Here is an 18773-nt window from a genome sequence, read left to right as displayed (position 1 = left end):
TTTATGTTATTATTATTAGTCTTTCCAAAATACAAAATAATTATTACAAAGAAATACAAATGTTTTATTTGAAAAATTTTTTTTTATCCAAATAATTGTTTTTCTATTAATTTGAATATTGAAAATTCTACAGTAAGAAAATTCAACAGTAAGAAAATTACAATTTTTATTTTTATCTATTATACGAATTTTTATCAATTATACGAACGTATCAATTGTATTAATATATGTATTAATATAGTTTATTCTTATACAATAAATATTATTAATTAATCAATAAATATTGTTTTCATTTATTACATTATTTTTATAAATTCAACTATTAAATTTTTATTCTTTATTTCTTCTTGCATGAATTTATTTTACATAATTAACATCCACAATATATATTAAAAATTTGTTATTTCTTTTTATCATAACATTTTATTATTAAATCGTTACTTTCTTATTAAAAAATACATAATAAATGTAAAATTGATTATTAATTAATTTCAAAAAATTAAGGATTGCTAGGATTTAAAAAAAAAGTTGAACTTAATTTTCAAAATACATAGAACATTTTACAAGTTGAAACATTATATGTATTTAAATTTACAAGTTTTTTTATTAATTTTAGGATGCTATATTATTCTTGTAATTAATATTATTTGCAGAAATAATGGATGTGTGGAGAGATTCTTTAATTTTCGAATACACATATAAAGAGAAACATATCGTGATTGACTATTTCTTAAAAGTATTACAATATTAAAATTAGATATGGCATATCGCTGAAATTATACAAGAGTATACTAACGCATGATGATTTATTATTAATTTAACCATATTATTTTTTACTATTCTTACAATTCTTTAGTTGAAGAATTTCATTCTTTGATTTCTTTTACTTCTTTCTCTTGTATTCTATTTATTACGCAACATATTTTTATTTTTATTCGACAAATATTACTTTTGTTCATATTGTTCGTAATTAATGATTAATAATAAAAAAAAAGTAAAAGAAAAGTATAATTATTAATTTATATTAAATACATTGACTTATATGTATATTGAGACATACATGATTTTAGAATCATAGGCTTTTTGTCCTTATCTTAAATTGTCTATATACATTATAGTAATATAAATATAAAATGAAATGAAATGAGGTAAAAGTGTAATTTTTATATAAATGAAATATATCTACAAGAAAAAAAGAAATATATTTATAAGATATTGATTATCTATATTGATTAATTTAATTTATCGAAATGATGAAAAATTAAAACAAATCGAATGCGGAAACTAAATAATGCGTGTCACAAATGAAATTTAATCATCCATGACACGCAAAAACACTGAAGTTATTAATATTAAAAATTATTTGTTAAACATTTATAAATATATTCTATATTATATGTATGTCTTTATGCATTCACGTGTATATAGAGATAGATGTTGACATATTTCTATCTTACGATTAATAAATAACATTTTTCCCGGCATTTTGATAAGACTTTTTTTAACAGATAAATTAAGTACATACTTTCACAAGTGTGCAACCGATGGTAAACTAGCAACACGCCTTTTAACAAATATCTATTCACCTAAATATAAGCGCTTTGTTTTCAGTCGCATTTCTTCGACATGTCTTTGCGATGAGTTTTCATATTTCCCAAGCGCATTATCTTTAAGGTGACCATTCCCCATCGCAGAATACGATCCTTTAACCTTTATATCATAATTTTGATTTTTATATAAAGCGCATTTGTCCATTATTCTTCGTGATCTTTGCACACACACATATATACATGTATTATCACGAAGATATTTATTTATCGCTGTTCTAAAAAGCTTCAAATTCTGAGAATCATGTTTTTATATAAATATATATAAATTTTCAAGGTACAATGTGTGTAAAATAAATTTATTAATGAACTTATTTATTATTATTATTATTATTGTTATTATTATTATTATTATTATTATTATTATTATTATTATTATTATTATTATTATTGTTGTTGTTGTTATTGTTAGGAATGAAATAAATTCAACTAATTATATCAGATGTAAAATGATAGAAAAGAAAAAGATGAGAAAGTTAAAGCGCAAAAGAATTAATTTCAAATTGCATTTATTATGTAATGTTAGAATCCATGACATAATACAGCTATTTCATATTATACGTATCTGAACCCTCTACAAATCTATGATTTTCATGCATTTCATGCGTATCTGACAAATTATCTTTAAAGAATATTCTTAAAATTGTCTAGCGTGTTTAAAGATGGAGGATGATAAAATGATATATAGATATATATATAATGTTTGTAAACGTAAAATGCTTACAAATGCAAATTGCAAATGCTTCCTCTTTGAATTATCGTTTTTAAAAATTATACAATAGAAGAAATTTTCGAAATGATCTTGAATTTCAATTTTTTGAACTTTCTTATTTAAAAATATCTCCAAAAATTTTCTATACAGAGAATTATCTTTTTAACAGTGATCATTAACATACAATCATGAAATTCTTTAATATGAATATTTCACATATTCACGATTCCAACGTTTTAAAATTCTTCAACAAGATCATTTCTAAATGTCTTCGTTTATAAATTTACATATTCCGCTTATAACTCTTTCGAGATCTAAAACTACAAAAAGAAGCATTCGAATATGATTACATGAATATTTTAGTTTCACCGTCATCAATTGCTTTTAAAATCTAGTTCGATAGATCGATTTTTTTTTATTACGATTCTATTCTTATTATAATATGACCCATTTATGCAAAAAAAATTGTTCTATTTTTTACAATACGGATCGTATAATATAACTACGGTATATAACAATATTTACAGAAATTTTAGAAATAAAAAAATTCTTAGATTATTCGCATGAACTTTATATAGATTATAGAGGGTTAACGAGAGGCGTCATTGCATTATATAATAATATGCAACTCATACAACACGTCACATACATATTATATAAAAGTTTGAATACGTAATAGTTGTATTGTGCAAAATTTAAATTTTTTTATTGTACGTGAAGGCTGGATGTCCAACTATGAAACTCAGAAAATGGTCACCTCGATTTTTAAGATTTTTCACTTTTTATATATTCGATAGTAAACGTTTCTATCGCTTTCGCTCTAACTTTCACACTTTCACACACATACTGTTTTTTTATTATGATGTTCTCTTTTTTCTCTCTCTTTTTCTCCCGCGCACTTTCATCCTCTTTAAAATTTTGAAAATCTTTACTCGCAATAAATTCAAACTTATTATTTGCCACGTCAAACACGCGCAAGTAAAGCGCCAGGCACTTGTAGATATTAAGGAAGATTTATACAACTCTTTTTTTTTTTCATCCGGTGGGATGTCAAATTTAATTGAACAAGGCAGTTTGTAGGACGGACGACATTTTTCTAATAATCTCACAATTATTTCGATTACACGTATTTCGATTTCTCGTATTTCTTGTTTTTCTCTTTCAAATTATTTTCAACAAAATGTATAAGTAAATATTCAATAACCCGGTTATGTATTTTACTTTCTGGCGATATAATTATTTACTTATTACCTCGCATGTGTATTAGAATAAAAAAACAATAAAAAATTTTAATTGTTGTCAAAATTTAATCATCTCATTAAATCAATAAATTAATATATTTCGATAAATTAAAAAATATATAAAAAATTATTTATTCTATAATTTGTAGAAATTTTTATCATTCAAGAAAATAAATAATTAACATATATGAACAAATAAATACACATAATATATATTTAAAATAATATTGGAACTAAGAAATTATTGTAATAAAAATAATATAATATATAATTTTTAAAAATAGCATTGACAATCATACAAACATTAATACCGAGACATATTTTTTGGATTTGTATTTTTTTTCTTTTTTTTTTTTTCGAAATCCAACAGGTACAATAGCATTCGAATGTTTTTCTCACTTTTACATTCTTGTATAAAAAACATTTGAAACTAAAATAGTTCGCATGTAATATAAGACGTAATATAAAACTTTAAAGAAAATTTGTAAATTTTCAAAATTCAATAGATTTATTTAAAAAATTTTCTAATCATTCGAAAATAAATAATTGATGTCACGTCTTCGCTACAATTCGTATTTCGGCTACAAATAGAAATTTGCCAATTCAAATTTCGATGGCAAGATTTATATTACTTATTTCTCTTATTTGCATTCTTTGCTTATCAGCAATACTTTTCGATAAAATCAGCTTTCAATATAACGCATTCCAATATAATTATTTTTTGGCACTTCTTCGATTTATTCGCTTGTAATTTATTCCTTTTTTCGCACAATTTTTACATCCGCGATATACTCGACACATACATTGTTCCTCGTGAACTTATGAAATCAGGTCTCTATAAAAAAATTATGCATCAAACGTTCATAACGTATCACTGGACTCGCACAAAAGTAAATGCAATTTTCGTTTCAATCGATCAATCATATGGATATATAATATCTGCCACATTATTAATTGTAATTGTAATAAGTGAATATTTAATTAAAATTGAAAAAAAACATTGTATATTTTTTTCACATTTATGTCAGTGTGCAAATGTTTGTTAATTGTCAATTATAATGTAACTAAATTTTAATGATTTTAAAAAAAAAAAAAATATTAAAACAAAAAAAAATGTGTTCTCTTTAACTAATCTAAATTTATAGCAGAATATTTGTTCATGTTAAATGTATTCGCATTTTGTGATTAAATAACTAAAAATAATTTTAATTACACAAAACATTTTATGTATTTTTATATAAAAATTGCTCTCATGATTAATCTCTTCTAAAGAAATTCACATCACTTTTGCATTAAATACAATTGATGGAAATAATAAATCTGAATGTGAAAACATTGATCGCTAATGAAACTTTACAAAAATCTGCAAATTATCGATATTTTTGTTAACGGTAGAATGAAAGTCGTCCGAATGACTTCCTACAAACAGCGAACGTATTTGGTTGTAATTTACATTGAAATCACAAATTTGCATAAACCTTTCCTTATAATAATTAAGATGCTCGAGCTCATTAGTAAAAAGGGGTTAAGAGAGCTCGTGCTCTAACATATACATAGCAACATAATAAAAGGTGCGCAAACATCCTCTGAGATCAGTGATGAAAAAGCGCGTGTAGACAAGAAATCAGAGCACGCTCGACAAGAAATTACACAAGTATAGCTTAGCCTATAAAGCGTTACTTTTACAGTCGGCTAATTATTATCATCATTAATGATCATTTTTATTCAAATATTCCCTTATTTCAATGCTTATTCGTTTGTATTCAATTCGGCGGTATTGGTAGGTACAACACATTCGCATTTCAAAACGGAATTAACTAGACAATCCTAAAAACTACGATACTATATCATGATGCTTGGATTAATAAAATTCATTGGGAACGCCATCACTGAATTTTTTTTCAAGATTCTGACATTCTTAAAGCTGACAGTTTTTCACATCTATACCCTTAAGCGCTTTTATATGTGTACGTTTTTTAGTGCTTAAGTGAAATAAACTTATGCTACAGTAAATTCTTGACGCTTTCGCAGAGAAAGAAATTATTATTTCTTTCACACATTTGCGGAAAAAAATTAACGGCTAGTGGTTAAAACTTCGTAGGAAAAGCAAAAGAGAAAGAAAAAGTATTGTAAAAATATTATAGAAATTCTTTAAGTGCTATACGAAACTATTGATTTTTTTTTCTTTCTTTCTGCATGTAAATATAGAATGATGAACAAAAATATTAACACAAGTAATCTTTTGTCTGTTGTTTGTAACAATAAAATTATTTATAATCGTGAAAAAATGGAGAAAAATTATATTATAATTATGCTTATAAAATTCTCCAAATATTTAATTTTCGAGATTATCAATTAAATATTCATGTTAAATAACTGTTGATTAACAGAAAATAATGAATTATATATAGGAAATTATTTTTACTAAAATACGAGTGATAATTATAGAAAATTTATTTTCAAAATTTCAAGATTTAAACTAATAATTCTAAATAATTAATAAAATCATGGAAAAAGTAGGAAATACATAAATAAGAAAAATAAATAAAGCTGAAAAAAGCACCAGAAACATTACATTTGCATAAATAAAAAAAAATCTTATTTAATTGTACTAAGAATAATTAATACAAACTAATAATCAAAAATGTAATTAAATTATTAACATCAAAAATTAAATAATGAATATTTTAAGACAATATAAGTTATTCTTAAAAAAAACAGGGAAGAAAAGTCTGTAATGTAGAAAACATCGTAAGAAATGGTTGATATTAAATAAGTAAGAAGAATAGCTTATTAAATTTAAAAATTTTTAAAAATATCGTAATTCAACAAAATTTGTAAAGAATTGCATATAATAAAATATATGAAGATCCTGAATATTAGTATAACAAAATATTTAAAATGTTTTTCAATGCAATTTTTAATAATATTAAGAACTTAATATTAAATTAGCCTTAAAAAATTATTAAATAATTGTTTAACAATTATTTAACAGCCTATTTAAACTATTCAATATTTTATTAATAGAATGAGAAAATAGAGATTTTCAAACCTCTTTGATTGATGTACTATAAAAATGTGATGTAAATTATTTTTTTCAATATTTTAAACTTGTACAGAAATATGAGAAAATTAAATTTGAAAAAAAATTATTACTTTCAACATATATTAGTAACAATTCAAAGCATATTGCTTATATTATTATTATATTATATTTGAACAATATTTAGTGTACAAATGATTTGAAAAAATAATAATAAAAAAGTTTCATATAAAATATTAAACAAAATAATTTAACAAATTACAATACAAAATTATAAGAATCATAATATTTTTTTTTAATAGTTCCCGATATATATTCTGTTATTTTTGTAATTGCATAATTATTTAACATATTCATGATTTATAATATATTTCATTGAAAGAAATATTTTTCGAAACTATTGTAAATTTCATAATGAAATATTATCTGTACTAATATTTTGTTCATCACTAGTTATACTAGTTTCTATTTATCTAAAATTGTGTATTATATATTTATTTAATTGCATTTCCTGAAATTTGACCAATATCCGTTTAACATCGTATTAATCTCATTAATACATTTTCCTTTATAAATCTAAATAAAACTTGAATGAAAATCATAATATTGCAACGTCAAGGTCTTTGGTGGCGCTTTGCGAGTCACTTACAAACACTAAAACAAAGAATCGCAATTTATCTACATAATTTTGTGCTGAGATAATATTACAGTGGAGTCGATAATGAATTAATATTAATACTGTAAAATGATTTAATAAACATTCAAAATTGTATTAATAATTCATAATTTATAGAAATCGATTTGCTTAATTTTTATTAAGTTTATCGATGAACGCCACTTAAAAACACTGACGATTATAACCTTTTGAGAATAATAGATATCTTTTTTAAAGATAATATAGCTTATTAATTAATTATGAAAATTGATCACTTGCAAATATAATTAATTACGATGTAACCCGTAAAGCTCTTCGAAATACAAGGATGTTTAATGTCATCTTATTCCTGGAATTGTTGCATAATTCATATGTATTCTTTGCACACGGCATTTGTTAACAAATGCAATACAGTTAATCTTCGCATATGCATATATATATGTATGCTAAGATATATATATATATGCACACACACACACATATATATATATATATACATACATAATATTTATAATATAGATATACAAATATAAATTATTTGCCTTATATTAAAATGTCTGGGACTCGTGGTAGGAAGTAAACTCTTCTGTTTTGTGAATAGATCCGGTTATTTTTATTACGTACTAAGTAATGTATTTCATAAACCCGTTTCTTTGAAGATTTTTTTTAAATTGCCACGTGCTTTTTTTAGGTACAAGTTTACGACGCGCTGCATAAATTCATGTATATTATCAAAACTGAACTCCAATCGGTATTTTTTTCGTTTCAGTGCAATTTTTTATACGAGATTTAAAAGATCAATAAACAATATATATATATATATATATATATAACTAATATCTTAATTCATCTAATTAAAATAAAAATTACAAAAATCTTTGTAACCATTCCACCTATTGCCCATCGAGCATTATTTACTAAATGGGATAGTGATGTATAGATAAATTACTGAGGTATATTTACAAATGGAGGCTAGTTTTTGATCGGGCGCAGGAAAATATCAAATGCCATCACAAACTTTGAAGGAAAAATATCACTACGTAACGAATTATTTATTTTGAGATATGAAATGTGAGTAATCGAATAATGAATGTTTTTCTTGAATTATATGATTTCATGACAATGCTTTAGTTATTTCTTCGATATCTTTTCAATTTTGGTATTTACTTGCGCACCGAATATATATATTTACACTGCAATGTTCTGCAATAGTTAGATTGACTTAATTCTAATCGTCGACCTTATTACGATTAAAATGGATTCGTAATTCATCATTATTTAAGCATTATTTTCGCATCTATTTTGGTACCTTCACACCCTTACGGACAATAAATTTTTGTTTATTTTTTTAATCATTAATCGGAAATTGCAATTTTTTTTCAATTTGCATACCGATTTTAATATTTGCATTTGCTTATCTGCTGCCTTCAAATGTTTGAAATTGATTCATCTGCCTAACTGTTCTTGTAAACAGTATTCAAGAATTACACTCTTTTACTCAAACCATACATAACAAGTTACCTAATCTGTCACAAAGTCAGAAACTAGGTATTAAATGTTATAAGTGATAGTCTACATTATGGACTTAAATTTATAACTAGAATAAATATTATTGATAGATTAAGGTCCTTTTCATACTTTCCAAGATAATATTAACATTGTATCACTTGTAAATCTAAAATTAGAATCATTAATGCACAAAGTTCTACAAATTTTAAATACCAACTTACACTATTATCCAAATTTTACTAATATTAATAGTTTTAAAACGATTTTTTTCTTATTTTGTTTAGAATCTTTATTAAAATATCAAACATTAGACTAAAATTTTTGTTTTTATTGTCTATTTATAAATTTTTTTTTTACATTAAATCAAATTTCATTGAATATATTTTGTAAAATTTCATTTGAATATATTTATCAAGAATTTGAATTTCACAATCTTTTATTTTATTCAATCATTTAATGATATGATATTTAGTGATTATTAATACTGTTTTTTATTAAATAAAATAAAATTATAATTTTAAAAGATTGCGTAATATAAATCTTATGTGTAAAACAATAAAAATCATAAAAATTTTTTTTAGTGTATTAATGATTCTAACAATATATAATAAACAATTTATGGGGCACGGCATCAATACATATTTATACACTTTATTATCCTATCTATTGCCTCTAGATTGTAATTACTTGCAAGGCTCTTAATACAATTATTGTATCAATTAAGATTATTGTTCCATTTAAATAGATTCAATTTGTAGATGAATCATAAATGATGAATTTTTTTTAAATAAAACTTGAGGACCTTAAAATTTTTGTTTTACAACAAATAAAACAAATCTTATCCTAATAATTTCACATTATATTTCTGATTTATTTTGCATTAGTTGAATTATCCCTATTCTATTCTTATCTGAATTATTTTCTGCGTTGATAGGGCGTTAGTTATCAACCCGAATCTAATGCCATAAAGATTTCACTTAAAAGTACTTGTTTTGCCTGAAGAGATAATGTTGCATATTTGAAACACCAGATAAAAGGTATGTATTCATTTACCTTTGTCAAAATGTTACGTTAATGTATAGTTGATATGAATAAAGTACCACAGTTCAAGCTATATCATAATTCTCGTTCCACATGCAAAAAATAGTACCTGTGCAACTAAACCAAATAGAATAAAACATGTACTTCTGGATTTTCAATTTATAATATTAAATTAGATATATTTTCTTGATTGACAATTCATTACTTGATGTGGCCAAATTTTTTAATGCTTATGATAAATATGATAGACATAAAAGATATGATATTATAAAGAATCATAGTGTCATAAGATAGAATCATAGTTGCATAATAACAAATATGCTAAGCATGAAGATAGACTATACATGCTAATATTTTATCCTCATATGACTTGGAAATCTAATTTTTTTTTTCTTTTTTTTTTCTTTTTTTTATATATATATATAAAAAATGACTGATCAAATGATATAACTACATATAAACAACAAGATAACAGTCTTGCAAAGCGATTTATACAATCATGAATTTATGTTTTAATGTGATATTTTTGTATTCTACAAATGCTAGAGGAAATTTAACCTCTAAAAAAAAGAAATAAGCGTAATATCCACGGCAGCTGATTTCTTATATTATTTATTCGTGTGATCTTTATCGCAAAACGACACACCGGTCAAGCTGCATCAATCTAAAACATGATTAACTAAAAGCACCTCTTTTAATACCTACTTACTAAAATGTTAGAAAATTTGCCTAAAACCTAATCGACAATATATTAAATAGAACATAAAAAAAGGAAAAAACCAAGCTTAATAAAAAATTATTTGACATATTTTAGGTATATTTTCGACATATTTGATTATAAAAATAAGCAAAAAAAAATTGACCACTCAAGAAGATTATCTAATATTTAAATAGTCTAGAAATATCTTCATAAGATATGATGATTATTATTTTTTGTATCAATTGCATGTGTATAAGAAAAATTCAAAAGAGAATTATGCAAAGTACATAACCCGCTTTGTATTTGCATGAACTGTGATAGCTCTTGCCATTGCACCTGGTGTTCTGTCTTCACTGCAGCCAGATTGGTGAGATCCTTCTCCACTGCAAAAAAAAAATGATTAATTTTAAATTCATTTTTCATGGATTTTTCATATATAATCAGAAATTTTTATATAATTAAAAAATACAATAGTATATATAAATAGAAAATAAGATCATTTCTCATAATAATAAACCAATAAAAATTATTTAAATAATATAAAAGTAATAAAATAAAAAAAATTTTTTCTAGTTTCTTATAAAAAATAATAATAAACAAATTAATTAATAAATTTAAATTTAAATGTTGATATATATCTATGTATACACACACGCGCGCGCGCGCGCGCACACACACACACACACTTCAATAATAATTTTTCGAAAAGCAAATTTTTAAACAAGCAAATTGATTAATTAATTTGAATTTAAATATGCGCATATGTATGTATATTTTTCGATAATATTTTTGTTCAACAAAAAAATTGATTAATAAATAGCATCAATAAATCATAAATATGTATGTTTTTTTTATAACTTGAAAAATTAAAAAATATTGATCCTTTTTCATATAATTATCAATTTAATTGAATAATATATTAATTTATTATATTATTAAATTATTAAATTATTAAATATTATATTATTAAATTTAATTTATAATCTTAAAAAAAAATTAGAATTTAAATTATTTCTTTTTTAAATATTTTTAAATGGAAATTTATAGTTTTTACCGAAAATAAACATAATTATGTAAACTTTAATGATAACTTTTTTATGATAAATTTAGTTAAAATGAATGATTTTTTATTTGAGATACACAATAAATTTTTTATTTCAGAATATTTAATTTGTCTCAAAATTTTAATTTTTAAATTCTCCGTTAAATTTTCAATAAGATAAATATTATCATTTTTTATTGCTATTAATTATTATCTTATAATTAAAAGAAAAAAATCATATGCATTTTTACTTACCTATCATGCTCTTTTTCTACCAAATGATATCTGGCTCGGAATGCTACAAGATGAGCATAATATGCAGGTGCAGGTATACTAACAGATCTCGTACATCTGACATACGTGTGACATAGTTGATAAGTTAGAGACTGTAATTCATCACTTTCGAAACGATTATCATCCCACAAAACATGATAATGTGATGGTCGTGACGTGCCCTATAATACAAATAATATATTATTTTTTATTAATACATTTACATATAAATAGAATAAAGAAAAATATTTAATTAAATTTTTTTACCTGGATACCTTGATGACTACATAAATAAAAATCAAATTCAGTTGGATGCGTTATACAAACATCAACTGTCGTACCCGCTGGTATATTTCCGCTTTTACCGCTTTGATCTCTTTTTTCTGAACAAAATAAGCGAGTGTGATGTCTCTTTTGAACGACAACAAATGTTATTCCAGGTCTATATTCAGCTTCAAGTTTAATACAAGCTTCACGAATGGCAGTTAGCTCGTGTTGCAAAACATGAAGAAATTGACCTTCTGAGACACCATCACGATAAAGAATTATTCTGAGTGGTTTATATCCTCCAGTGCTTTTGTAAAACATAAGAAGAAGTTCCCTTAAAAAAAATTAATATATAATTATTTTTATTTAGATACAATATCTATTTCATGTTAAAATTAATAAAATTTATATAAAATTTCTTATGTATATGAAAAGAAATTTAGCTTTTTCTTTACAATTAAATTTGTTTATATGTTGAATTGTAAAAAAGGTATTCAATGCTCAAAAAAATTTTAAAAAATATTAATTGTTTAAAATAAAAAAATTCATTAATAATGATTCTTCCTAATCAATTTTCATTTTTTTGCTTCTTACTTAATATAGGTAAAAAGTATAAACTACATAAGTTTTACAATTTTCAGTATAGATCAAAATGACTCGGCATTTGAACCCCGCGTCGCTGCTCAAGCATCCAGTGACCGAGGGTTAATATAATATCTTTAAATCTAAAAATTAAATATCTTATTTTATTATTATTTATTTATTAATTTGTTTTATTTTATTTTAAAAATTTAAATTGGTCTTGAAATCTTTGATGGTTTTTGTTTATTTATAAAAGTTTAATTTGCTCAAAATATTTATTAGCTCATATAATATTTTTTTATATTAAATTATAATAAAATTATAATAAAAATATTAAGTTATTATATATATTTCATATTACGCAAAATTTTTAAGAATTATATATACATATTTTTAAACCAAATAAATTAATTTATTATTAAATTATATATATTTATAGAACAAATTAAAATTTATAGAATTTACTTACCTCACCATTGAACTAAGTTCCTGAATAATTTCTTGTCTATGTTGTTGAACTCTAACAGTAGCTGCATATCGAGATGGATGTGCATCCATACTTGCAACTACTGCAGCTATGCTAGGTTTTTTATTATCTCCAGCAGGTGGATGAGTCACATCAGCTCCAAAAAATATAACAGGTTCATCAAATACTTTTGGTCTAATAGTTGGTACTAGAATACTATTAATACCACCTAATTTTACATTAATTTTTAAACATAAATTTGACAGCGTTTGTGGTGATGTTTTATTAACATTTTTTGCTTGCACACATTGCGTTGCCATACCCAATAATGTATCTCCTACTCTTTTGACTTCAGCTATAACCAAATAGAATATATAATATATATGTAAAGTAATATATTATCAATATTATATATATCATATAATCTTATATAATACAAGGAATATTTCATTATATATATTGTAGAATATGGAATAATAATTATATTAAATTCTATATAACATAGAATTATATTGTATATAAATTATATACAATAAGTTATATATGAATATTTTTAATAAAAAATATCTATTATAAAACTAACTTATCAAGAGTAATATAGAATTGTATTTTATTATATTTTATATATTATACAACACAACATTATATAAAAATTTATTGTATCTTATTATATTATGTAAAATATTACATATATAATTACCATATACGGGCGTTTTTCCAGGTAATATAACACAAACAAGTTGTAATGATGAAAATGTTGCTTTTAAATATCTAAACATGGGCTCTACTTGATCTGGCCCAGTAGCATATTTACAAAAACATGGTTGCCCAATAATTGGCATCCCAGCATCATTGCTTATTCTTTGTAATTGTGCTATAAAATTACGTATTGCGTCATCTCGTACAGTTCTTTGTGGAGCAAAGCAGGCAATTGCCCAAACTCTAATTTCCACACCCGTGAAAAATTGTTTTCCACGCATATCCCAAACACCACCATTAGGTATAGCTTGTTGTTTCGTCTTTACCAAAAAAAAAAGAAAAAAAAAAAAGAAAAGAAAACAAGATATATATCACTGAATATCATGATATACATTTTAAATCATAATAAATAAATAAGAACGATGCACCAGTGTTTCTATACAATCCATGCAATCATTATTTTTTTATTTTTATTTTTTTTTTAATTCGAAAAGTTACATATTATTTATAGAAATAATGTAAATAAAAATATATAAATATATAAGATCATAAATCAAAATAAATAAGAATCTATTTTATTTCATTACTGCATGGAACAAAACTGAGCATCAAATAGTAATTAAGATATTGGACTGTAAATGTAATGCAAATTATATTAAATAAAAAACTAAATTTTTTTTTAAAGAATAATGTTTGAAATAATAATTATATTGCTTTTATTGTTTATAAAAATAATTTGTTTTCATTACAATAACAGTCCACATCAAAATCAACCAGGTCTAAAACTCATGCATTCATTTGGCACAATTTCATTTTATTAAATTTTATATACATTTTAATAATAGAAAAAGTTAAAACTAAATGTATTACTACTTTTGAAAAAAATTTCATTCATTGATATTCAATTAATATTTTCATTAAAATCATATTTATTAAGATTTTTATTTTAATAAAAAAAAATTCGTAAAAATATTAGAAAGAAATTTAAGTTAAAATTTTCATTATAGACTATATGATAATTGCAAGAATTTTATTTTTATATTTTCAAGTACATAAGCAAATAATTTTTCAAATATCTCAAAAAAATAAGAACTTTTGCAAATGTGTGATTTGTCTAGACCTGACTGATTAAGTTGGAAGTTTCTCACCTGTCCACTGAGGGAACTTACGCGCCCTCCGTACTGAAGTTTGGGTGGAGGTAGAACACGACCTCTAACTTCCATCATATTGTTTGATATTGTCAAACCAAATTCTTGAACATATGAATCATTATTAAAATCAGCTCTTCTAACTAAATTATTTATTTCTCTTTCGCGATCTGGAGCAGAACGAGCTGTAGCTTTTATCATAGTAGAAGTCTGCATATCAGTCAATTTTTTGATACAACGTTGCCCAGCAACAATATTGCAGACCTAGTAACATATATATAGAATACTTAAAAATTATATATATAATAATATTTATATAATTATATAATAAATATATAAATAATTTTATATGAATGTATAATTATAAAACATTATATTTATCTAAAAAATTTCTAATATATACAAGATATTAATATATAAAGACAGATCGATATTTGAAAAATCGAATTTAGAGATTGAAACAAACAAAAAGTTGATATATAGAAGTATCAGTTGAAATTAATTTATTATGTTATAGGCAATTAAAATTTATTAAATGACGTTAAATGAAGCAAAATGGAGATAAAATAAAAAATATAGAAATAAAATAATTTAAATTGATTTTAACTTAATAAAGCTCGACCATTTTTGTATATAAATTTTTGGGCTTGTTCAATATTTAGAATAAATATGTCCAAAGACGTTTTATATATATATTCTATATATAATTCTGTGTAAGAATATATAAAGTAGTTCAACAAAATAGAAAAAGAAATTTAAATATAAATAAAAATTATAATTATAATATCAATTATAAATTATGTTTAATAATTCTTGAATAAAACAAACATAAAAGTTGGTATGCAAAAATATCAATTGAAGTTTATTTATTAAACCATATCTAATTTAATTTTACATTAAATAGAATAGAATGTGATGAAGATAGAATTAGCCTAATTTTAAAAAGCAAAATTATATCACTTATAACTTGGAAAATAAACTTCAATAGATATTTTTTTATATTAATATTCATATTTATTTCAATCTTTAAAATTATTTTTAAAATCATTATCTAAATTTTTTATTTATTCTATTCTTTCATTCTTGATTTTATATATTTTCATTATATTTTCATAGTTATAATTAATTAAACTTCTAATTAATTCATTCATAATAACAACAAGTATAGCTTATTTTCAACCATCAAATAATAAAATACAACGAATTTAATTTTTATAATCATAAAAATTATATACTAAAAATAATGTCAATTTATATCTTTAAGATATAATTATGCAATTTTTCAAGGAATAAATATACAATTAGTAACTATTATAATTATTAATTACATTTGATTATAATTCAAATTAATTGTTTATATGTTATTTACAAACAATTTATGTAAAAATGTCTTTCAATTCAGAATAAAATTACATATTAAGAAAATTATTAATAAATCTTGTCATATCAATAAGTATATATTAAAAATTTAAAAAAAAAATTTTTTGAAAAAATGCAAATCTACTTATTTTTAATTATTTTTGATAGATCTAATATAATTGTAAAAATAAATACATTAAAATTTCATCTATAAGATCATACAGCATCGTATAATGAATGAAATACTCCTCTTTACAATTTTGAAGAATTTCTCAATAATATGTTTCTCAAATATAAACATTAACATTATTTATCTTATAGCAAAAGAATTATAGCGAAAGATTACATTTTTTTCTATTATTTTTGCTATATGAAATTTATGTTATATTACTTATATAATAATCTAAAAATATTCAATGAAAATATAAACATTATGTTTTAAAATTTATTGAATAAAATTATTAAAAACAAACCTCAAGTGGCAAATATGTATGTTTATGTTCCTGTCCAACTTGAAGACATGGAAGATATGGATGACGTAACTTCATTTTATACTTATCTAAGAAATATTTTGCAACTGTACACTCAACTGTTTGTCCATTTTCTAATTGTAACGGGAATCTAAAATTTTCACAAATATTATAAGTATATACATTATATATATATGTACATATATACATATATATTATGATTACTTTTAAATATACTTACGATTGCATTTGAGCAGGTTTACGTGTAACATTACACACTCTGTATTTTCGCCTCATTGTTCCACAATGTGTGATTTCAATTTTAAGTCCTTTAATTTCTTTGGTAAATTTAACTCGTTGAGAATCTGTTAAAGGTCTTTTTTGGTCTCCTATATCTCGAATGTCTAATACTTCACACATAAATTCTATGACAGGTTGTGCTTTATAAAATGCAGTTGCAGATACTGTAAGATAATTACATATATATAAAAATTATTTTCATATTATATTGTATTTTAATTAGATTATATTTTAATATATCTTATATATTTACCATCAATATTTAACATCATTTTCCATTGAGATGGCCTAACTGATTGATGAAAACCAAACCAAACTTCTCTTCCACCACCTAATGGATGATAATATCCATCTGGTGTGCTAAAGAATGATCTACCTACTGGAGTATATGTCATAGATGGTAAATGCCTCATTACAACATCTAAAGCAAGTATAGCATCATATGGAATTTGTCTTGTTCGTCCTTCTAAAGCTTCTTCTAATGCAAATAGTGAAACTTGAGCCAACCATTTTATCACAACTCTGAAAACTCTATCTTTACCCTCACCAGGCAGTGTTACCTAAAAAATTAATATTAAAAAATAAATCTTAAAAGAAAAAAATATATGTTTTGTTTTTTATTATACTTACTTCTAATTCTATTTTATCAGTACCAATAGGCAAGGGGTCCCTTGTATATAAATTATTTCTTCCATCAAATACAGGCTTAAGAGTTCCAAATATTTTGGTATATGCATGAACCATTGTTTCTATTATTTCTCTATTAACTTTACGAGGACATTTATCAGGTTGAATATTAATATCATAATGGTGCACATAACCACGTGGCATTGTTATTTGGAAGTGATTAGCTCTTAAGACAATTGGCCTGCCTTCACGTCCTATATTTGGTCTCCGAGGACATGAAAACACTATAAATATATATTTGATAAGATCTTTTTTTTTTGTTTCAAAATTAACTTATGTTACTATTAAGATTAACTTATTTTCTTAACTTTATCTTCTATTTAATTATAGATAATTATAATTATTGCAGTTATCTATAAAATATTTAAATAATATTAACACAAAATCATTTCTTATTATTTTAAAATAAAATAAAAAATATGATAAATTTTTTAAAATAATAATATATCAATTTAGATTAATTTGTAACATAACTTATCTTTTAGAAAAAAAGGAATTTTAAATATTTTAGTATTTTTAGTTAACTCTTGATGCATAATCTAGATTTATTTTGATCCATATTTGATCAAAAACTTAATTAAAAATAATTCATGACTATTCTATGCTAATAACTACTAATATTGGAATCAATAAAGCAACTTGAATATCTAAAAAAAAAAATTGTCAGCTCAATTTTGTACTTCTTTCATTTAAAAAAATTTATATTTATTCATTGTATATATTAAAACAGATTTAATTTTTTTTATTTATAAATACAAAAAAAATTATTGATTACTTATTATTTATTATTGATTAATTGAGAAACGATACAAAATTGAGAAATGAATTAATAATAATATAGTACAGGGGCAAAAAGTATATTTGAAAAGTATATTTTGACTGTTTCTAACTTTAATGCTCATTTTACTCATTTTATTTAAAATAATGTACATATAATTACATGTATATATATATAAAAAATATATATATATA

General features: G+C 22.8%; 1 protein-coding gene across 7 annotated transcripts in view; it reads right to left on the bottom strand.

Annotated features, from left to right (window-relative positions):
* Positions 1-2099: 2099 nt before the first annotated feature.
* Positions 2100-18773, bottom strand: part of LOC107996970 (protein argonaute-2) — a 28881-nt gene continuing 12207 nt past the window's right edge. For all 7 annotated transcript variants that reach the window (XM_062083470.1, XM_062083471.1, XM_062083469.1 and 4 more), the window contains 10 exons: positions 17745-18025; positions 17368-17674; positions 17056-17278; positions 16818-16965; positions 14986-15249; positions 13839-14157; positions 13142-13493; positions 12091-12424; positions 11806-12005; positions 2100-10891 (listed from right to left, as the gene is read on the bottom strand). In XM_062083470.1, coding sequence (XP_061939454.1) covers positions 10783-10891; positions 11806-12005; positions 12091-12424; positions 13142-13493; positions 13839-14157; positions 14986-15249; positions 16818-16965; positions 17056-17278; positions 17368-17674; positions 17745-18025 — 2537 coding nt within the window. In that variant the 3' untranslated portion in view covers positions 2100-10782. The remainder of the gene's footprint in view (positions 10892-11805; positions 12006-12090; positions 12425-13141; positions 13494-13838; positions 14158-14985; positions 15250-16817; positions 16966-17055; positions 17279-17367; positions 17675-17744; positions 18026-18773) is intronic.

The sequence above is a fragment of the Apis cerana genome, linkage group LG13, assembly GCF_029169275.1.
Source record: "Apis cerana isolate GH-2021 linkage group LG13, AcerK_1.0, whole genome shotgun sequence".
In the NCBI taxonomy this organism is placed as follows: domain Eukaryota; kingdom Metazoa; phylum Arthropoda; class Insecta; order Hymenoptera; family Apidae; genus Apis; species Apis cerana.
This window is presented reverse-complemented; position numbering and strand designations above follow the sequence as displayed.